The sequence below is a fragment of the Moschus berezovskii genome, chromosome 4 (assembly GCF_049115385.1).
Source record: "Moschus berezovskii isolate FMDL1 chromosome 4, NW_MosBer_1.0, whole genome shotgun sequence".
In the NCBI taxonomy this organism is placed as follows: domain Eukaryota; kingdom Metazoa; phylum Chordata; class Mammalia; order Artiodactyla; family Moschidae; genus Moschus; species Moschus berezovskii.
Genome location: NC_142463.1, coordinates 96773990 through 96797060, shown reverse-complemented (window position 1 = coordinate 96797060; position 23071 = coordinate 96773990). Strand labels below are relative to the sequence as shown.

The 23071-nt window shown below is 41.5% G+C and overlaps 1 protein-coding gene across 2 annotated transcripts in view; it reads left to right on the top strand.

The window, feature by feature from the left end:
- The window catches only part of VTCN1 (V-set domain containing T cell activation inhibitor 1), a 79853-nt gene extending 57344 nt beyond the window's left edge, over positions 1 to 22509 (top strand). For both annotated transcript variants that reach the window (XM_055403802.2, XM_055403799.2), the window contains 4 exons: positions 4893 to 5240; positions 10266 to 10544; positions 13924 to 14093; positions 20686 to 22509. In XM_055403802.2, coding sequence (XP_055259777.1) covers positions 4893 to 5240; positions 10266 to 10544; positions 13924 to 14048 — 752 coding nt within the window. In that variant the 3' untranslated portion in view covers positions 14049 to 14093; positions 20686 to 22509. The remainder of the gene's footprint in view (positions 1 to 4892; positions 5241 to 10265; positions 10545 to 13923; positions 14094 to 20685) is intronic.
- The last annotated feature ends 562 nt before the right edge of the window (positions 22510 to 23071 follow it).

The window sequence follows — 23071 nt, the reverse complement described above, 5'->3', positions numbered from 1 at the left end:
GCTGTGGGTATGTGTGTGTGACGGGGGGATGTAGGGAGGAGGCGAGAGAGAGAAAGGCAGAGAGAGAGTGTGATATTTAGAAAGAACTGGCTCACATGATTGTGGACTTTGAGAAGTCCGAAGATCTGTGGTTAGCAAGCTGGAGACCCACATAATTCAGTTCCAGTCTGAGTCCAAAGATGTGAGACCCAGAAGAGTCGATAGTGTAGTTCTAGAAACCTGTATGCAGGTCAGGAAGCAACAGTTAGAACTGGACATGGAACAACAGACTGGTTCCAAAGAGGAAAAGGAGTAGGTCAAGGCTGTATATTGTCACCTTGCTTATTTAACTTATATGCAGAGTACATCATGAGGAACGCTGGGCTGGAAGAAGCACAAGCCGGAATCAAGATTGCCAGGAGAAATATCAATAACCTCAGATATGCAGATGACACTACCCTTATGGCAGAAAGTGAAGAGGAACTCAAAGGCCTCTTGATGAAAGTGAAAGAGGAGAGTGAAAAGGTTGGCTTGAAGCTCAACATTCAGAAAACTAAGATCATGGCATCTGGTCCCATCACTTCATGGGAAATAGATGGAAAAACAGTGGAAACAGTGTCAGACTTTATTTTTTTGGGCTCCAAAATCACTGCGGATGCTGATTGCAGCCATGAAATTAAAAGAAGCTTACTCCTTGGAAGGAAAGTTATGACCAACCTTGATAGTATATTAAAAAACAGAGACATTATTTTGCCAACAAAGGTCCATCGAGTCAAGGCTATAGTTTTTCCCGTGGTCATGTATGGATGTGAGAGTTGGACTGTGAAGAAAGCTGATCGCCAAAGAATTGATGCTTTTGAACTGTGGTGTTGGAGAAGACTCTTGAGAGTCCCTTGGACTGCAAGGAGATCCAACCAGTCCATTCTAAAGGAGATCAATCGTGGGTGTTCATTGGAAGGATTGATGCTAAAGCTGAAACTGCAATACTTTGGCCACCTCATGCGACGAGTTGACTCACTGGAAAAGACTCTGATGCTAGGAAAGGTTGGGGGTGGGAGGAGAACGACAGAGAATGAGATGGCTGGATGGCATCACCGACTCTGTGGACATGAGTTTGAGTGAATTCCAGGAGTTGGTGATGGACAGGGAGGCCTGGCGTGCTGTGATTCATGGGGTCATGGAGAGTCGGACACAACTGAGCGACTGAACTGAACTGAGCCTAAAAATGGGCAGGCTCAAAATCCAAAAAAGCACAATGTTTCAGTTCAAGTCTGAAGGCAGGAAAAGACTGATGTCTCAGCTCAAAGGCAGCATGAGACCCCTCTTGCTCCGCCTTTTTATTCTATGAGATCTTTAATTGATTGGATGAGGCCCATCCACATTAAGGAAGGTGATCTGCTTTACTGATTCAAATACTAATCTCCCCCAGAAACATCCTCACAGACATACCCAGAAAGTGAAAGTGAAGTTGCTTAGTCGTGTCCGACTCTTTGCGACCCCACGGACTGTAGCCTATTAGGCTCCTCCATCCGTGGAATTTTACAGGCAAGAGTACTGGAGTGGATTGCCATTTCCTTCTCCAGGAGATCTTCCCGACCCAGGGATCAAACCCACACTGCAGGCAGATGCTTTACTGTCTGAGCCACCATCTGACCAAATGGCTGGGTACTCTGTGACCCAGTCAAGTTGACACATAAAAGTAACCATCAAAGCATTTACAGGACTTAAAAATATGATTACGACAGTTTTTCCTTTGAAAAGCTTATGAATTAGTGCCAGAGACAGACTAGAGACAAAGTAAAGGGAGACAGATGCTACAATGAAGGCAAAGAAAAGCATTCAGGAAGAGTAAAGAGAATCTATTAACTTTGCTTTGGCAGATCAAAAAGGGTTTCGTGTGAATCCTTCAATCTGAATAGCCTTGAATATAAGTAGAATTTGGACAATTGGTGATAAAGGAGAAGAAGGAACTAAAACTGTAGGTGCAAGATGAACAAGTGTGTGTGTCAAGATGCACAGTACAATTATAACCAATACTAGCCTACAATATCTTGGATATCAATCTGTCAAGTAAAAACAAATAAAAAACAAATTAAATCTTTAAAGCAATGTTCAAGAAAATATGAAAGCAAGGGACTTCCCTAGTGGTCCAGTGGCTAAGACTCCACGCTTCCAGTGCAGAGGGCCTGGATGTGATCCATGGTCAGGGAACTATATCCCACATGCCACAGCTAAAGATCCCATGTGCCATAAGGCCTGCTGCAGGCAAATAAATAAAAATAATAAAAAGGAAACACCAAGGCAGAGCAAATTCCTTTCTCATGATGAGGTCCTCTGTTAGAGCCCGTTTGTGAGCCCCACTGTTCTAGGATTCTGTACAGGAAGGGTGGATGTGTCAAATTTGTTATTACATTGAATTTTTTATGTTCTTTCTTTTATTGAAAAACATCAAGTACATCTCTGCAAAAATAAAAATAGAATTTTATTAGAGCAGCACAAAAGGGAAAGACAGAAAAGGCAGGGGATGGGGTGTGTTGCACTCATATTACTCAGCTAAACTGCATACTACCCTCTTTCATATTTTTTTTTCCCAAATCTCCCACATGAATGGCCATTCATGGCAGTTTCTCCAAAGTCTCTCTTTACCCATACTCTAAAGCCTCCAAAACATCCTTACAACTCAGCCTATGCACGTGTTTCTGTTTCCTCTGTCTCCTTTTTACTGATAATTTTTTCTTCCATTAGTAGCTCTCTGTTCTTTATAATATACATTCATCTAGTTTGCTTCTCCAGTTCTGTCCCACATCCATTACCTTCATCTGTTTATAAAGGCCTAGGAGCTAATGAGACATTTCCAACCTCTTATGGGCTGGAAGACGCAAGAGGCCAAAGCTATCCCTTTGTTCACAATGTTAATCTCTTAAATTTGAAAAATACAAGTATCCTTTGCTTATGTATTTTTCCATTGAAGGCAGCAAATAAATAAATTGCTTGATATGCAAACTACAGTTTAGAATGTAGTAGAAAGTATGGCTAGAAAGGCAGCAATAAGGGGTAATATATATGGGCATTTCCTATGTGGCCCGCAGTACTTCACTTTGAAGGCCATGCTGTTAGTCTGAAGTTTACTCCACAGCCCTCGGCAATCGTGAAAGGTTGGTGATTAGGAAACTGACATGGGGGACTTCCTTGGTGGTCCAGTGGTTAAGAACCTGCCTTCCACTACAGGGGATATGGGTTCCATCCCTGGTTGGGGAACTAAGATCCTACATGCCACAGGGCAACTAAGCCCATGTGCTGCAATGAAGACCCAGTGCAGTCAAAACAAAAATTCAGAGCTAAAAAATAACAAACAGTATTTAAAAAAACCTGAGATGTTCAGATTGTTCCTTAAGGTCCACCTGGATGCAAAGATAAGCGGCAGGAACACCAGCAAGGAAGCTGAGAAGTCCAGCTGAGAAGTGCTCAGCACCCATCATATGTAGGACTTTCTTGGTTATAAGAAAGAGATGTTTGTGCAGACCATTATAATCAGTGTTTGTTTAAAAGATACTCAGAAGGTGGACAGAAACCAGACCTGAAAACCTTCAGGATCTAAGACAGCACTGGGGATGGGGGACTCCCTTCATTTTTCCTCTCATGGTCCCCCCACACTTCTTTGGGTCTGTACCACTCTCTTCTTGAGTTCTAAGACCATCCTTCTCCTTAGCTTCCCATCCAAATCACAGAAGGAGGCTCTCAAGAATATTCAGTTAATTAAATTACCCCATAGACATCCTCAATCAACAGCCTCCAGTACAGCAAGAAGAGTTGGTCAGTCCTTTACAGGCTGAGTGGGCAACTTCAGAAGGGGCAGTGGACATGGCTGTCATCATAATTAATACTTCTACTTGTGATATGTTTGGAGAGGAGGGTGTGACTTCTATCTTTGGCCCCAAATCAATTAAGTACCATTCTTCATTATACCATAGCTAGCACTCTAACCTTGATCAAGTCACTTCTATTCTCTATGCCTTAGTTTCCTTATCATTCAGGTGGAGATAAAAGTAACAGCACTTTAGAACTTAGCATTCTTCAGAATTATTAGCCACATTTAGTTAACATGAGATTTCATTTCTATGCCACTTCTGGTTAACTAAGAGTAACAATTACCTTATATGGGTAATTACAGTTTGCAAATCAAGTTCACATCCATTTGATTTTGATTCTCACAAGAGCTCCTTAAGGTAGGTAAGGCAGATATCCTTACCTCCAATTTTCTGAAATCCAGAGGTGTAGTCAAGTTCGCTGGAGAAGGCAATGGCAAGCCACTCCAGTACTCTTGCCTGGAAAATCCCATGGATGGAGGAGCCTGGTAGGCTGCAGTCCGTGGGGTCACTAAGGGTCAGACACGACTGAGTGACTTCACTTTCAATTTTCACTTTCCACTTTCACACATTGGAGAAGGAAATGGCAACCCACTCCAGTGTTCTTGCCTGGAGAATCCCAGGGACAGGGGAGCCTGGTGGGCTTCCGTCTATGGGGTCACACAGAGTCGGACACGACGGAAGTGACTTAGCAGCAGCAGCAGCAATCAAGTTCGCAAAGCTCATAACTGACCAAACCAGGATTGGAATTCTCATCTTCAAAACTCAAGTCCAATACATTCTCCTCTTGTTTGGTCTCAAGGTTTTGGTTGCTTGGTCTCAAAAAGCTATAGTATAGCTTTTTTTAATCAGCTATTGGCAGATCTGCTGGAGGTATCAAAACTATTGTCTTAAAGCTCTATTATGTCTTCTTTTTTCATGACTCTCCTGTTGTGTATATTTCTAATTTATTACAGAAGTCACTGTTTACCTTTTTAATGATGAAGGATTTGGTTGTAGATGTTCCAAACCTTCCCTTGGCATTGACCTTTGTTTCCTGAATTGTAGGAAGACACTCCATCACAGTCACTACTCTCACCTCAGCTGGGAACATCGGGGAAGATGGCATCCTGAGTTGTACTTTTGAACCTGACATCAAACTTGCTGATATCGTGATAAAGTGGCTGAAGGAAGGTGTCATGGGCTTAGTCCATGAGTTCAAAGAAGGCAAAGATGTCCTGTCAGATCAGGATGAAATGTTCAGAGGCCGGACAGCTGTGTTTTCTGATCAAGTAATAGTTGGTAATGCCTCTTTGAGGCTGAAAAATGTACAACTCACGGATGCTGGCACCTATAAATGTTACATCATCACTTCTAAGGGCAAGGGGAATGCTAACCTCGAATATAAAACTGGAGGTAAGTTACTTTTGAGAAGTTGGAAAGAAGGGGCCAGGAGATATTTGAGACTAGAGAGTGTGGCTCATGAGTGACTAATATCCAACAAAGACCATCTGAATTCTGTTAGCAGCCATCCTTGCTGTCTAAGACTCACACCAACTCCAGCAGTAGCCCACTATAATATTAAGTCTTAAAATCTTTTGTTCAGGACTCTAGCCTCTTCTGAATTTTCTCATATATCCCCTGAAATATTTTTCCAAAATAATTTTTCTCCCTCAGTAGCTCTCTGTTCTTTCTCTTTTATGGTAGCCTTCAGTCTTACTAGTGAGAGAAGATTATATATAATCTGGTCTGAGACTTTTCTGTTCTAAGTGGGCTCTAGCCCAAGTCTGAAATCAGTACCTCCAGGGGCTCACAGCAGTGGAAACCATTATAGGAGAAGTTCAAAGGTAATTGACCAAAACAATATTATCCTATACACTCACTAATCCTCCAGTAAAATCCACACTTCCTTACCAACTAAATTTAACATTTTCAGAATTTATGTACAAGGGACTCAGACACTGTAAGAGTATAAAGATGATTAAGAAAAAGATAATTGTCCTTCCTTCTAGAGCCAGAGCTCATAGTGTAGAGCTTATAGAGTTGAGGGTCAGGGCAGAGATTAAGAAATATGTGTAAAATCTATAATAATTGGTAAAGTGTATTAAATCAGAGAAAATACAGAGTGATTTGGGGATTCAGAGATCATATCCAAATGCATAGGGAGTAAAGGGATGGGAAGGATGAGAATTTGACATTTAATAGGAGCCTTGGAAGATAGGACTTCCCTGGTGGCTCAGACGGTAAAGTGCCTGTCTACAATGCGGGAGACCCGGGTTCGATCCCTGGGTCGGGAGGATCCCCTGGAGAAGGAAATGGCAATCCACTCCAGTACTATTGCCTGGAAAATCCCATGGACAGAGGAGCCTGGTAGGATACAGTCCATGGGGTCGGAAAGAGTCGAACACAACTGAGCGACTTCACTTTGAAAGATAGAAAGTATTCTGAGACTTCCCAGCCTAAGTTAGTCTGCACAGGTCTTTCTTGGAACTCTCATGACATGTATATGTAATGGTTTGAAGCACAGATCTAGAGACAGACCTGGGCACATAACAGTGGCCTAGGCAAGGCAACCTCACTGAGACTTAGCTTCTCCATATTAAAATAGGGATTAAGAGAGTCACATTAAAGGGACACTGGAGCCAACTGAAAGGACTTCCAGTGGGAAAGCTGGAATGATCTGAGCAACAAAATTAACAACACAGTATTAAATTATAACTAAGTATAAAATAAATACACAAGTCCATTCTTACATGAGTGAGATGAAACAAATTTTCTTTATAGATGAATTCCAAATAACAATTTTAGATCTCTCCCCTTCTGGGAGGTGGAGCTTAGAAGTTCCCTGCTCCCCCAACCACCACACTTAGGATGTGTTAGTGAAGTCCAACTTCCAAAGAAACCTAGCAAACACAGCCTCAGCCATGTGATCAAAGCTAACATCCTTATGTTTAAGTCTTGCTGATTGCATGCACTCTTTCATGTGACATAACGAGAACAGCACTTTAACTTCTATTGTTTTCCTCTCCAAAATCCACAATCTCAGTCTAACCATGAGGAAATCATCAGACAAATTCCAACAGAGGACATCCTACAAAATATCTAGCTAGTACTCCTCATTAGAATGGTAAAGACTAGAGATCTCTTCAAGAAAATTAGAGATACCAAGGGAACATTTCATGCAAAGATGGGCACGATGAAGGACAAAATGGTATGGACCTAACAGAAGCAGAAGATACTAAGAAGAGGTGGCAAGAATACACACAAGAACTACACAAAAAAGATCTTCATGACCCAGATAACCATGATGGTGTGATCACTCACCTAGAGCCAGATATCCTGGAATGTGAAGTCAAGTGGGCCTTAGGAAGCATTACCACAAACAAAGCTAGTAGAGGTGATGGAATTCCAGTTGAGCTATTTCAAATCCTAAAAGATGATGCTGTAAAAGTGCTGCACTCAATATGCCAGCAAAATTGGAAAACTCAGCAGTGGCCACAGGACTGGAAAAGGTCAGTTTTCATTCCAATCCCAAAGAAAGGCAATGACAAAGAAAGTTCAAACTACCACACAATTGGACTCATCTCACACACTTGCAAAGTAATGCTCAAAATCCTCCAAGCCAGGCTTCAACAGTATGTGAACCGTGAACTTCCAGATGTTCAAGCTGGATTTAGAAAAGGCAGAGGAACCAGAGATCATATTGCCAACGTTTTTCAATGTTGGATCATTGAAAAAGCAAGAGAATTCCAGAAAAACATCTACTTCTGCTTTATGACTACACCAAAGCCTTTGACTGTATGGACCACAACAAACTGTGGAAAATTCTGAAAGAGATGGGAATACCAGACCACCTAACCTGCCTCCTGAGAAATCTGTATGCAGGTCAAGAAGCAACAGTTAGAACTGGACATGGAACAACAGACTGGTTCCAAATAGCAAAAGGAGTACGTCAAGGCTGTATATTGTCACCCTGCTTATTTAAATTATATGCAGAGTATATCATGAGAAACTCTGGACTGGAGGAAGCATAAGTTGGAATCAAGATTGCCAGGAGAAATGTCAATAACCTCAGACATGCAGATGACACCATGCTAATGACAGAAAGTGAAGAGGAACTAAAGAGCCTCTTGAAGAAGGTGAAAGAAGAGAGTAAAAATGTTGGCTTAAAACTCAACATTCAAAAAATGAAGACCATGGCATCTGGTCCCATCACTTCATGGCAAATAGATGGGGAAACAATGGAAACAGTGACAGACTTCATTTTGGGGGGGCTCCAAAATCACTGCCAGAGAAGGAAATGGCAACCCACTCCAGTGTTCTTGCCTGGAGAATCTCAGAGATGGGGGAGCCTGGTGGGCTGCCATCTATGGGTTCTCACAGAGTCGGACACAACTGAATCAACTTAGCAGCAGCAGCAGTAGCAGCAGCAGCAAAATCACTGCAGATGGTAACTGCAGTCATGAAATTACAAGACTCTTGCTCCTTGGAAGAGAAGCTATGACCAACATAGACAGCATATTAAAAAGCAGAGACATTACTTGCCAACAAAGGTCTGTCTAGTCAAAGCAATGGTTTTTCCAGTAATCATGTATGGATGTGAGAGTTGGACTATAAAGAAAGCTGAGCACTGAAGAATTGATGCTTTTGAACTGTTGGAGAAGAGTTCCCTTGGACTGCAAGGAGATCAAACCAGTCCATCTTAAAGGAAATCGGTCCTGAATATTCATTGAAAGGACTGATGCTGAAGCTGAAGCTCCAATACTTTGGCCACCTGATATGAAGAACTGACTCATTAGAAAAGACCCTGATGACAGGAAAGATTGAAGGCAGGAGGAGAAGGGGACAACAGAGGATGAGATGGTTGGATGGCATCACCGACTCAATGGATAAGAGTTTGAGTAAACTCCAGGAGTTGGTAATGGACAGGGAAGTTTGGCAGGCTGCAGTCCATCGGGTCGCAAAGAGTTGGATACGACTGAGCAAGTGAACTGAATTGAACCGAGTACTCCTCAAAACTGTCAAGGTCATGAAAAACATGGAAAGACTGAGAACATGTCACAGACCAGAGGAATCTAAAAAGACATGACAAATAAGGGCAATGTGACATTCTGATTGGGATCCTGGAATAGGAAATAGACATTAGTGGAAAAACTGATAAAATCCAAATAAAGTCTGGAGTTGATAGTAATACATAAACAATATTAATTGTTTCTCAGTTTTGATAAATGTGTCATGGTTATGTTAGCAGAAACTGAGTAAGGAGCATACAAGAACCCTCTGTACTATCTTTGCAACTTTTCTATAAATCTAAAATTATTCCATGTACTTCCCTGGCAGTCCAGTGGTTTAGACTCCACGCTTTCAATGCAGGGGGCACCGGTTCGATCCCTGGTTGGGGAATTAAGATTCCACATGCTGCAGTACATGGCCAAAAGATAAATAAAATCATTCCAGAATTAAAAACTTATTTTTTAAAGTGGTCACAATAATAGATATACCTGAGGCTGTTTTGACAAACAAATGAAATAGTGTCTCGAGTTTGGTCCATAGCCCAGAGCACACGCTCAATAAATGGCAGTTCATCATCATGTACACTCAGGTTCTCACATCAACTCCCAGGAGCTCATTCCTAATCTGTTCCAAGTGCATGAGTCTGGGCTCCCCTGCTATGCTGCAGGCTCTTTAAGGGGATGGCAAAGCTGTCCTTCCACTTCTCACTCAACACTAGCACAGTCCTGGACAAAGGAAGATGCTGAATATATTAACAATGTGCGTCCTGCCTTTTTGGCATAATAAACATTTACTGGCCAAAGTCCACAACTTAACATTTTTTACAGTTGTCTCTCTGCCTAGATAGATGAGGAAGTTAGTTTTAATTTCAAAATGTACTTGCCAGCCCAGGGAGAAACATCTTAGAAGAAAACAAATGCCTGTCTTTATTCATGGACACCGGGGCAATCCCTACCGGAGCAAACTTCAAATCTCCATGATCACAAGTTCTGTGTGTGGAATTTCTGTGGGTGATAGGTGAATGCTCTTTGTTTCTTCCTTCTCCCTCCCCACCCTAACTTTACCCTCCAGGCAGAAAAATACATAAAATTTAGGAGGCTTCACAGGTGCCTGGGAAAATAAACACCCAACTTCCCTAGCTAATAAAATTTTTTTGTATGATCACTGGAACTCCTCTTACGTGGAGAAATTTATTTGTGTAACAATTACATCTAGAACGTAGGTCCTCAGAGTTTGTGATATTGGCCAGAATGTTGTGATATAGCAATACTGTGAACAAATCACTTTTTGCATCTGTAATACAATGAGCCATACACAGCCCACTGGGAAAGTACTGAGTCACTTCAGTGTCTTTGTTGTAAGACCTAGCACCTCAAAGGCTACATTGTCTTATTGTCCAACCTTAACATCTGTCCTTTTGACCTGCAGCCTTCAGCATCCCAGAGGTGAACGTGGACTATAACGCCAGCTCAGAGAGCTTACGATGTGAGGCTCCCCGGTGGTTTCCCCAGCCCACAGTGGTCTGGGCATCCCAAGTTGACCAGGGAGCCAACTTCTCAGAAGTCTCCAACACTAGCTTTGAGCTGAACTCTGAGAATGTGACCATGAAGGTTGTGTCCGTACTCTACAATGTCACAGTCAACAACACTTACTCTTGTATGATTGAAAACAACATTGCCAAAGCCACAGGGGACATCAAAGTGACAGGTGGGCTCCTTCACATTTGTGGTATGAGTTTATTGCGGTTATAATCAAGTATAAATTAAAATTTAATTTCTTTAACAGATATATTATGTACCAGGACACAGAAAGTTTCACTGAGACCTCAATCACAATTCCAGTTGAGACTGCATTATGTAAGAACAAAACTAATACAAAAGAGTATTTATGGCCTACAGGGCAAAGCTGACAATTAGTTTTCATTTGTGTGCCTTCTTACTGCCTGGATAGCAGTGTTTAGGATTCTGAGGCCCTGTCTAACTCAGAAGGATTGCTTTGGTAAAACAGTATCTAATAAAAAAAATCATCTACATGAGGAAAAGAGAGTTCTTCTACTATCCTGTGGAACAAATTGATGACTGTACCAATCAGAATGCTTTTAGTTGCCTATAACACAAAACAAAACCAACTCAGGGTACTAGGATACCTCATGAAACCAAGGTCAGGAAGTACAGTATGACTTTAGGAACAGCTGGAACCAAGAACTTAAATTCCACTGGTCTTTGTCTCTCATTTCTAGTTTATTCTGTATGAAATTCTGTCTAATTTACTCTCTTTTGTTTTAGTCAACAGGGAAAATATGGTTGCCAAAAGCTCTTACCTTTAAATGGTGAAGGCAATGGCAACCCACTCCAGTACTCTTGCCTGGAGAATCCCATGGATGGAGGAGCCTGGCAGGCTGCAGTCGATGGGGTCGCTAAGAGTCAGACATGACTGAGCGACATCACTTTCACTTTTCACTTTCATGCATTGAAGAAGGAAATGGAGACCCACTCCAGTATTCTTGCCTAGAGAATCCCAGGGACAGAGGAGCTTGTTGGGCTGCTGTCTATGAGGTCACACAGAGTCGGACACGACTGACGTGACTTAGCAGCAGCAGCAGCTTACCTTTAAAAGTCTCTTTCACTCAAGAGAGTAACCAGACTGAAGCTCAATACCTCAGTCTGACTCTACATTCCCAGAAAGGCTCAACTTCGGTCAGCTACCTGTTCTTAGACCAATGAGACAGTACCTGGATGAAAGGCCTTCCCAGAAGAGAAGGGAGAATGAAGTGTCAGGCATTTAAAACAATGAGTGTTAGCAAGAGTACCTCAGTTTAGATCTCAATTAAAAGCTCCAAACTATATACCGAATGCTAATAGAAATGGCAGTAACTGAACAAACCACAGAAATTGAGCACAGCTTTTATTCAGTGAGCAGGTTCTCTTTCAGCGCATGCTTATCAGATACATTAGAACAGGTGCTCCATATACCAGTATTAGGACTATATACAACTTTTAGAAGCGTGACATAACTCAAAATCAACATAAACTAACATAACTCCTTTTTACCATGCACAGGGTAAGTGTTTAAACAACTGAGTGAGACCGTGGGGTTTATATCCTGTGTTCTCTTATTGCTAACTGGGGTCATTCATTCAACAAGTATCTACTGAGTGCCAAACACATGACAAGCAATCTGCAAGTCCTATGAAACACTAAGATGAATAGCACAGTTGTCATAAGGGAAGTTAATCAGGGTGGATATGGTGTCTAGGGGAAAGAGTTATGATGAGTGGCTCAATATTATGAGTGGCTCAATAGACGAGAAAGAGTTCAAGCTGGGTTTTGAAGAGAAAAACTGACTTTAATTGACTAGAAAGGCATGAAGTCAGGAGCCTGTATCAGTGTCCAGGGGAGAAACTATGAGGATCTTAACTGGGGCAGTGACAATGGGAAGGAAAGGGGGAAGAATCAAAAGTTAATGAAGAAAATAATCTGCAAGCCTTGGTGACACAAATGTGGAGGACAAGAGAAGGAATAGCTTGAAAGGGGTCTGATATTTCCACCCAGATTGTTTAGAAGGTTAGTAATGCTACCAACAACAGCAATAATGAAAATGCAGGAAGAGCAATGTGTTTGGTAAGAAATTAAAGATTTTAGAGATGCTGTGTTGAAAGCGTCCACTGTGTACAAAGGCAGAGATGTCCAGTGCTTAGCACATGACCCAGCACATGACAAGTCTGGGGGAGGCTGCTTCATCCCTACGCCACAGACTTCTTCCACGGGAAGAGACCCCTACCACCAGTGTAACACTTCTAGTCTCTCTCTTCTCCCCTCTTTCACTCTTTCTCAAAGGAGGAGGAATTAACTCACCCCATCAGTGAGTTTATTAGGGGAAGCATAAGTAGCTCAACACAAGAGCTGAGCTGCTTGTGTTATTCTATAACACAAGGAATTATGTTCCTTTCTCTCTAGCTAACCAGAAATTAGCTCCTCTGAGTCATCAGTTTTCAGGGGCAGGATTTGCCCTTGCGGGAGAAAGCAGGCCCCAGTCTTAAGATGCCTGCAGCCCTCTTCCCTGCAAACAAAGCATAATTCTTTATTATCAGCTTTATCAGGAATAAAGGTAATTTTAGTCTTCCAGTTGCCTCACTTTTTTCGTCTTACTCTTTAACTGATTCAGAGCTCAGTGGGGGAGAGGGTGTTTATTGGACTCCTTTGAATTCAAACAACAGGCACTCAAAAATATTTGCTGAATATTACATTTTTAAACTGACATACGGTAGTAACTATAAATACAGATGTGGAATTTAGGACAGAATTGGGGTTAAGGAGGTGGATTTAGAAATGATCAACTTAATGGAAGTAATGTTTATTAGGCTTGAGTGGGGTTACTGTTATTTTTATAGCTAATACTTATTGAGTGCTTACTATGGGGCTAGGTTCTAAATGTTTATACGTATTAACTCATTAATCCTCATAAGAACCCTAAGAAGTTGATTATTATTTTAGCCCTATCTTACAGATGAAGAAACTGAGGCACATAGAGATTAACTTGCCTAAACTTGCCTGAAGTCACACAGCTATTAAGTGTCAGAGTTGAAATGAACTAAATGACATTGGACTGTCTAGGGAGAAAATAGAGTAAAGAGTAATTTAATTCTTCACTTTTGCCTTTCTCTACTTCAAAATGAGAACAATATTTTCTCATTACTTGGTAGTGCTGTGATGAAAGCAAATGACACAGAACCTGTAAAGGTCACTGTCTAGAGGGAAAAAAATGCGTCTGAAACCAAGGACTGGCGGTGGCTCTTGGTTTAGCCTATTTTTTATTTGGTAACCAATAGCAATCTGTTTATTGGCATCGTTTTTCATTTGGCTGAGTGCTCACCGGACTGGAAGAGAAAATGGAACACCTCTCAAGAAAGGGAAAGCTCTGCTTTTAAGCCAGTTACAGAAATGTGGTAATTCCCCCCAAATTAGGGCACAAGTTATATTAGGAACAACTTGTTCTGCTTGGGGGTACTTTTCTTTGTTAGCCAGCCATGTGAAGAAGACATCACCTTTTCCTCTATGATCCTGAAATTTTTTCTCTTCCTTTACAGACTCGGAGATTAAAAGGCGAAGTCACCTACAGCTGCTGAACTCAAAGGCTTCCCTGTGTGTCTCTGCTTCTTCTGTCATCGACGGGGTACTCTTGCTGCTCTGCTTTTATCTGATGCTAAAATAACATACCTTGGTTACACAGAAATATGCAAAGTCATTTGTATGACAGGTGAGATGAATCACAAATGGTGTTGGGGATCCTCTGTGTATGTGTGTGCTTGTGTCCCTAACAAGAATCAAGCAGCCCCCAGCATCAGCCTCAGAGAGAAACATTAATAATGTCAGGGTAGTAGGCACTATTTCCACTGCTATTGTAAAAGGTAAGTATTTGTTAAAAAAAGAGTATAGACCTCATTGACAGACTTACAGGGAAACCAACTCTGTACAATTCAAGTATTTGTATAAATTCAAACACCTTTTCATTTATTGAGTCATCCTTGAAGGAAAACATCTTACTGAAGAGAAAGAGATATTTGGCCCTGACTCATTACTCTGTTGGAGAAGGCAATGGCACCCCACTCCAGTACTCTTGCCTGGAAAATCCCATGGGTGGAGGAGCCTGGTAGGCTGCAGTCCATGGGGTTGCGAAGAGTCAGACACGACTGAGCGACTTCACTTTCACTTTTCACTTTCATGCATTGGAGAAGGAAATGGCAACCCACTCCAGTGTTCTTGCCTGGAGAATCCCAGGGACTGGGGAGCCTGGTGGGCTGCCGTCTACAGGGTCGCACAGAGTCGGACACGACTAAAGCGACTTAGCAGCAGCAGCATTACTCTGAATTCCACAAAGAAACATAACATGAACATAATCACATAAGTAGCTTCTTCCCCCCAGCAGTGCCCACCCCCCAACAAAGACCCTGTTGACTAGAGACTTGACAAAGCACTCACCAACTAGCCTTCCTGCTGAGACTTCCCACTGTCCCTTCAGGCCTTCGGCTCTAATTATTGGTGGAACATTTCTTTCTAAATATTCTTCTGTATGCAGAGTTTGCATACCACTGAGTTTATGAAGTTACAGTCAACACTACCACATTACTCAGTGGACTACCACCATGCACCAGCTCACAACCTTAGAGCTATTTTTGTCCCCCATCTGTCCTCAGGTCAATTTGATACCAAGCTGTACGGTATTTGCCCATGTCTTTCAGACTACCCTAATCCAGCTTCATTTTATGCCCCAACTAGTTCTAAAATCTTGTACTTATCCTTCCTCTCTTTCAGGTGATAGGAAACAAAGTGCCAGAATTAAAAAATTCAAATGTGATTTTCATCATAGCATTCCTTTACTCTGCAACCTAAAGTGGCTCTCAGGGCACTGTCACATAACAGTTAAAAGTCCTCAGCTCTGCAGCCACAATTCTCCAAGTTTTTCTTCCTAAGGTTCCTCCTTCCCTTGGCTATCTGCTACTGCTCTCTGTCCTTGCCCCCTCTCTCTCCCTTCTTGGAAATCTCCTCTGCTCTATGGTAATTCAGGTCCACACTTCCTTCACCCATTTCCTAAAGGTCCTTCTATTTCACATCCCCTTGGTGAGCCTGTATAATTTGTAATATCTTACACTCTCCAAGGCACATATATTCTTTGCCTAGATAAGTCCTCAAGAGCAGGCAAAAATCTGTTAGCTGCTTTGTTTTTTTGAGTATGGTAAAAAAAAAAAAAATTACATTTATTTTTAAAAAATAGTGATTGAATTAAAAACATAATGTTGTATACATAGATAAAGCTAGTACATAAAAATTGCAAAGATTACAAAAATTGCAAATAATTAAATTAGAGGAAACCCTTTCTTTTGGGACTGCTGTGGGGATCAGGTCAGATCATGTTTCCTGAGTTAACTTGTTTTGCTATAAACAACATGCTTTTGTTGTATAGATTTTTGTTTGCACAGATTTTTGGACTGTGTTTTCATTTTCATTTATCTCCAGGCATTTTTTTTTATTTCCTCTTTGATTTCTTTATTGACTCGTTGGTTGTTTAGCATGCTCTTTGGGCTCCACACGGTGGGGTTTTTTTTTGGGGGGGGGCAGTCTTTTTTCCTTATAGTTGACTTTTAGTTTCATAGCATTGTGATTGGAAAAGATGTTTTTACATGATTTCAATTTTTTAAAATTTACCAAGTCTTGCATTGCTGCACAGCAGCATGTGCTTTACCCTGGAGAATGTTCTATGTGTACTTGAAAAGAATATGTATTCTGATTATTTCAAATGAAATGTTAGATAAATATATATATAATCAGTAAGGAAACACTAGCCTTAAATGACACATTAGACCAATTGGAGATGTTATACTGTTTGGATGACCTGTTCATTAACGTAAGTGAGGTTTTAAAGTCCCCTACTATTATTGAGTTACTGTTGATTTCCCCTTTACATCCATTAATATTTGCTTTATGTATTTAAGTGCTCCTATGATGGGTGCATATATATTCGAATTGTTATATCTTCATCTTGGATTGATTTCTAGATCATTACATAGTGTCCTTGTTTCTTATAACAGTCTTTATTTTAAAGTTTATCTCATCTGACATAAGTTCTGCTACCCTAGTTTTCTTTTGATTCCAACTTACATGGATTACCTTATCCTCCCTCACTCTCAGGCCCTGTGTGTCTTTAGATCTGAAGTGAGCCTCTTGGAGGTGACATACATACAGGTCTATCCAGCCAGCCACTCTATGTCTATTGATTGGAGTATTTAGTCCATTTAAATCTAAAGTGATTATTGATATGTATGTTCTTATTGTCATTTTGTGTTAATTGCTTGGGGGTTCTTTGTTAAGGCTTTTCTGTCCCTTTCTTCTTCTGTCCTCCTGTGATTTGAGGACCATCTTTAGTATTATGTTTGGATTTCTTTCACTTTTCTGTGTACCTAGCATAAGTTTTTGTTTTGTGGTTACCATGAGGCTTTTAAATAGCAATAAAATATACACATGATTGTATTAAGTTGCTGATCTCTTAATTTCAAAGTACAACTCTGCATTTGGGCTCTCCTCCCATCTTGATTACTGTTTTTGATATCACATTCCACATCTCATTGTTTTATGTATCCCTTGCTGCTGCTGCTGCTGCTGCTAAGTCACTTCAGTCGTGTCCGACTCTGTGTGACCCCATAGATGGAAGCCCAACAGGCTTCCCCATCCCTGGGATTCTCCAGGCAAGAACACTGGAGTGGGTTGCCATTTCCTTCTCCAATGTGTGAAAGTGAAGTCGCTCAGTCGTGTCGGACACTTAGCGACCCCACGGACTGCAGCCTACCAGGCTCCTCCATCCATGGGATTTTCTAGGCAATAGTACTGGAGTGGCTTGCCATTGCCTTCTCCGTATGTATCCCTTAGCTGCTTACTAAAGATATAAATGATATTTACTGCTTTTGTTTTTTAGCCTTCCTACTAGCTTTGTGCATGACATGATTTCCTACCTTTATGTTTACCTTCACCTGTGAGCTTTTTCCTACCATAATTTTCATGTTTCTAGATTTGGCCTTTTCTTTTTAAATTAGAGAAGTTCCTTTAACATTTCCTATAAAGCTGGCTTAGTGGTGCTGAACTTTTGCTTGCCTGTGAAATAGCTGGTATCTCCATGGAATCTGAATGAGAGAGTCTTCCTGGCTAGAAGTTTCTTGGTTACAGGTTTTTCCCTTTCACCACTTTAAACATACTGTGCAATTCCCTTCTGAACTGCAGAGTTTCTGCTGAAAAGTCAGCTGATAGCCTTCTGGGAGTTTGCTAGTATGCTATTTGTTGCTTTCCCCTTGCTGCTTTTAATATTTTTTTACCTTTAGATTTTGCCATTTTAATGACAATGTGTCTTCATATGTTCTTCTTTGGCTCTCTGCAGAGTGTGGGACTCTCTGCACTTCCTAGACTTGGATGTCTGTTTTGTTTTCCAGAGTAGAGAGGTTTTCAGCTATTATGTCTTCAAATATGTTCCCAGTCCTTTTCTCTCTCTCTCTTCTCCTTCTGGGACCCCTGTAACATGAATATCAGTGCACTTGATGTTGTCCCAGAGGTCTCTTAAACTCTCATTTCTTTTCATTTTTTCTTTTTTCTGCTCAGCATCAGTGATTTCCACTACTGTCTTTCAGTTCACTCACCCATCATTTGCTCTACTGTTGATTCCTTCTGGTATATTTTCCATTTCAGCTATTCTGTTCTTCATCTCTGGTTGCTCTATATATTTTCTCTTTGTTAAAAACTTTTAACTTCTCGCTCTTTGTGTCTCCCTATTTCTTTGACCATCTTTACAGTCACTACCCTGAACTCTTTCCCAAGTAGGTTGCCTCACTCCACTTGGTTGTCCTCTGAGGTTTTATCTTGTTCCTTTGTCTGGAACACCTTCCTCTGTCACCTCATTTTGCTAAGCTGTTTGTATTTTTATGGATCTCGTAGGTTGGCTACATTTTCCCACCTTGGAGAAGTGCTATTTTGTAGGAGACCTCTTAGGTGTCCCAGCAGCACACTCCCCTTCTCATCACCCAAACTATATGCTCTTGAGTACTTTATATGAGGGTTGCATGGGTCCTCCTGTTGTTGCAAGCTGGCTATGTGGGAGGTCTAGTAGGCTTGGTTGGCCACTGGTCCAATTGGTATCCAGGCCATCCACATGAGTTGAGGCTGCCAGCTACAGAGAGAGCCGACTATCGAACCTTAGGGGGACCCAGGGCTAGTGTTGGGTGGCTGGAGTCAGGGTCCAAGGAACTCTGGTAATGTTGTCTGGTGAGTGACAGTAAGGTTGTCAGTGCTAGTCTACTGGTGGGCAAAGCTATGTCCTGGAATCTGGTTGCAGGGCCCAGAGTTGGTCTTGGATTGTTAGGGGAGGGGGAAGGGGAACTCCTGATACAGTTGGGACCAGGGTCTGGGTGTCTCAAAGTTTGGGTTGGCCTGCTAGAGGGCAGAGCTGGGGCCCACCTGGTTCTCAGGGCAGGGTCTGACTTGCTGGTAGGCAGGCTAGGTCTGCAGACTTTGGGACTGTGGGTTTTGCATGTAGTGTCCGCCCCCTTGTGGCTGAAGTTGGCCCAGAGGCTAGAACAGGCTTCCTGAGGGCAGCGTCCTGGCCCAGGGGATTCTAGGGCTGGTACCTGCCCACTGGTGGATGGAGTTAGGTCCTGGGCCCTCTGGTGGGTAAGGCCACATCCAGAGGCGCTATGGTCTCAGGTAGTCTTAAGGCAGCCAGTATGCTAATGGGCAGAGCTGTGTCCCTGCCCAGTTAGTTGCTTGGCCAGAGACATCCAAGCACTGGTGACTCTTATAGACTGTTAAGTGGGGCCAGGTCTTGGTGCTAATGAGCTACACGCAGAATTTCACACTGGTGTTTGTCAGTATCCATATGATAGAAGCTCCCCAGAATGGCTGCCATCAGCAGTTGTATTCCCAGGGTGACGTGCAGTTGCTTCCTGCCTTTCTGGGAGACTCTCCAGGATCAGTAGGTAGGTCTGACCCAGGCTCATATCAGATTACTGCTTCTGCCTGGGTTCCAGAGCATGTGAGATTTTATGTGCACCCTTTAACAGTGAAGTCTTTCTTCCCCAGCTCTTTTGCTCTCCTAAAAGTAAGCCCCACTGGCCTTCAAAGCCAAGTGTTCTGGAAGCTTATCTTCCTGGTGCAGGACCCCTGGGCTGGGGAGCCTGATCTGTAGCTCAGATCTCTCTCTTTCGGGAGTACCTCTGCAAGGTAATTATCCTCCAGTTTGTGGGTCACGTACCTCAGAGTAGAGGACTTGACTACACATCATGAGTCTGCCTCTCCTATCTGTTTCACTGTAGTTCCTTCTTTACGTCTTTAGTTGTAGATCTTTTCTGGTAGATTCCAGGCTTTTTCATTAATGGCTGTTCTGCAAATGGCTGTGATTTGGTGTGCCCATGAGAGAAGATGATCTCAGGGTCTTTCTACTCCACCATCTTGGCTGGGGATCTCTTGACCTGCTTTTCATTTTTTCTCTTGTTCTCCAAACACTATGGTGCAGTGTGCAGAAGAGATTTTTTGTAAGGAAACCTACCAATTTCCATCATTTCCAAACTCTGTGGTTGTCACTGGAGGGAGGTTTCTCTAAGGAAACTATCCTTTGAAAATCTCATTAGAAGGAACCCTTTCTTCTTTCCTTGATTCTCATAACACTGTAAATGAGTTTTTAATATACTACAACTAGATAATCTGACCTATAAAGTATAGCCTATTCATCTTTATCTTGTATTCCCTTAGGGCAATGATTTGCAATCTTTTTTTAAATAAAATAAGACATACATGAATATATGTTCACATACAGTATGCAAAGAGTTATATACTGTCACCTGGTTAGCTATAGCTTCATTTCTTTCTCTCTAGAACTATAGGGGGATAACCTAAACCATTTTTTAAAAAATAAATGAAGAGATCATTACTTCAGATACACATTATAACTGATTATAATGTATAATTATGATTATATGATTATAGTTATAACACATTATAACGCGTTAGGTCACACACATTCCTTGGTTGAGAACTCAGATAGAAGTCATCTTTCCACTTCCATCTAGGAGCTTGTCCATAGCTCCTCTCTCAGTTCCTGTTTGCTGTGAGGATGATCCCCTTTCTTAAGGGGAGATTCAAGTCATCTCCTTTCCCCTAGCGACCCATGACACCATGTGGCCTCAATAGAATATCATCAAAATACAGAAAAACAAATCCATTTCTGAACAAGAAATATACAGTGGAAGGGAGACTTTCAGTGTTTGATAAGTGTTTGTTGAATGCTTGTAATGGTATCTTATTGCTATTATTTTCAGAATCCCAGGAATCTGCAGAACTATTTCACCACAAGACATGACCTAGTTTTATATTTCTGGGGGGAAATGAATTCATGTCTAGAACTCAGGAGTGAACAAATAAGATCAAGAAGCAAAAAGAAGCCAAAAGCAACCCACAGAAGACTTCAATATGAACAAGATAAATTTATCTTCAAAGACATATATTAAAAGTTGAGAAATAATTCATCTGAACTAGAGAAGTGTATTAATACTACCAAGTAAAATGCATGTGGGACAAGTGTATCCCCATATCTCAGGGACCTCACCATTCCCACCCAAGGAGTGAGATAATGGGATATTGCATATCTTTTGTCTCTGAATCTTTAGCTGTATTGTTGTGATGTTGCTCTGCGGAAGTTTCTAGAAAGTTCTGATTGCACTATATCCATGTTTTATAATCCACAAATTAAACTGTAGTAGATTCAGTTAGAAGCTGATAATGTGCTGCCGCTTCACAATTTAGAGATGGCTGCATTTTAGTGGGCTTCCCTGGTGGCTCAGACTGTAAAGAATCCGCCTGCAATGTAGGAGACCAGATATGATCCCTGGGTCAGGAAGATCCTGTGGAGAAGGAAATGGCAACTCACTCTAGTATTCTTGCCTAGAGAATCTCATGGACAGAGGAACCTGGAGGGCTACAGTCCATGGGGTTGCAAAGAGTTGGACACGACTGAGCGACTAAGCATGCATACACACATTTTAATGGGTCGAATGATTCACTTTTCATTAAAATGCAAAAATGCCCTGGCATCTCCTCCCACCTGACAAATGCCAAGAAAAAATGTAGAAAATGATCATAATTTTAACATAAAAAATGTAGTTGGGTGACACTGATTTTCTAAACTATGTCAGCATCTTATTTTTAAAACAAACTAATGCTATTTTACTTCTCAGATGATGTTTATCCTTGAATGGTCCAGGGAAAGGACCGCTCATCTTGACCATGTGTGATATTATGTCATCACAAGATTTGAGGCTTCTTCTTTATATCCTGATCGGACAGTGATCACCTCAGTTTTCACAGCATCTAGAGTGGTGGGACTCAACCAGGTGATTCTATGCCACCCCCGGAGACATTCGAAAATTTTGGAGACAATTTTGTGGTCACAAATTGGGGGTGCTGCTGGCATCTAGTGGACAGAACTCAGGGATGCTGCTTGACATCCTGCAATGTACAGGCTGTCCATCTACAACAAAAAATTATCCAGCCCCAAAAGTCAATGGTGCTGAGATTAAGAAACTCTGATGTAAAGTAGAAAAGTATCTAGAAAAGAGGGCAGCAAACAAACCTGTCTGCTTCCTAAAATTAGGCATTAGCTTCTGTCTCTCTGGCTGCTGCCTCAGCAGAGAGAGCCAGAACTCAGTTTCAGGCAACCAGGAATTCCTGATGGAATTACCCTCAGCTGGTTGAAGCTTCCACTTGCCTTTCCTTTTTTTCCTACTCTACAAGCCAAGTCCAGTGAGAGAGCTGCCTGAATTTCATCCCAAGTTCTCTTACTCTGAATTTAGATCTCAGGACTCTGCCTAGTCAAAATTCAAATTAAGGCAACAAAAACATGTAACTTCCTTGAAGCAGAAACTTCCAAAAGCAAGGGAAATGAACCTTTGAAATGAGGCCCTGAAAACGGAAGCCCTGATAGAAAAGATGTTTTGCTTCTAACTCCCTCCCTGTATTTTTCACATGGTGCCTACTGCCCTCCCTGGCACTTTGGACCAATTGTGATTATATTACATTTTGTTATAGAAAACTTGACTTTAGAGTTCTGATCATTCAAGAGAAGGATTAAATATACATTTCCTATGCTGCTGTCTGCCTATTTTGTCAAAGAACATGAGTTTAAGGGAAAATACATAAAAAGCCATAGATCAGGCTCTAAAGATTAGTACTTAGCACATAGCAGAGCTTCAATAAATGTTTGTTGAATGAATGAATAAATGAATGGGTGGAAATGGTAGGAGCCTATGAACATGGGCAAGGTGGCTTGGTCTAGTTTCTAGTTTTCTTAAGGAAACTACATTAGGCTTTACCAGCCTGCCAAGTCTCTACCTGGGAATATACAGTAGGCTTGAGGCAAATCTCCCATTTGAGGAAGAATACATATCAGTGCACAAACCCATTGCCCTAGTATCAGAAAAAAATCTGATTTTTTACTACTCAGGAATTATTAAATTCTCAAATCTTAGGAGGTGGAAGGACTTCAGAATCCTCTTCCCTAGTCCTTCCACTTTTCAGATGAAGATCCAGAGGCCCAGGGTAAGGTGTGGGTAATTAGCTATCCTCAGGCTATATAATTTGCCCAAAATCATACTAGCAGTTGGAGGAGTAAAACATTAAAAAAATTTTTTAAATTGCCAAATGGCAAAT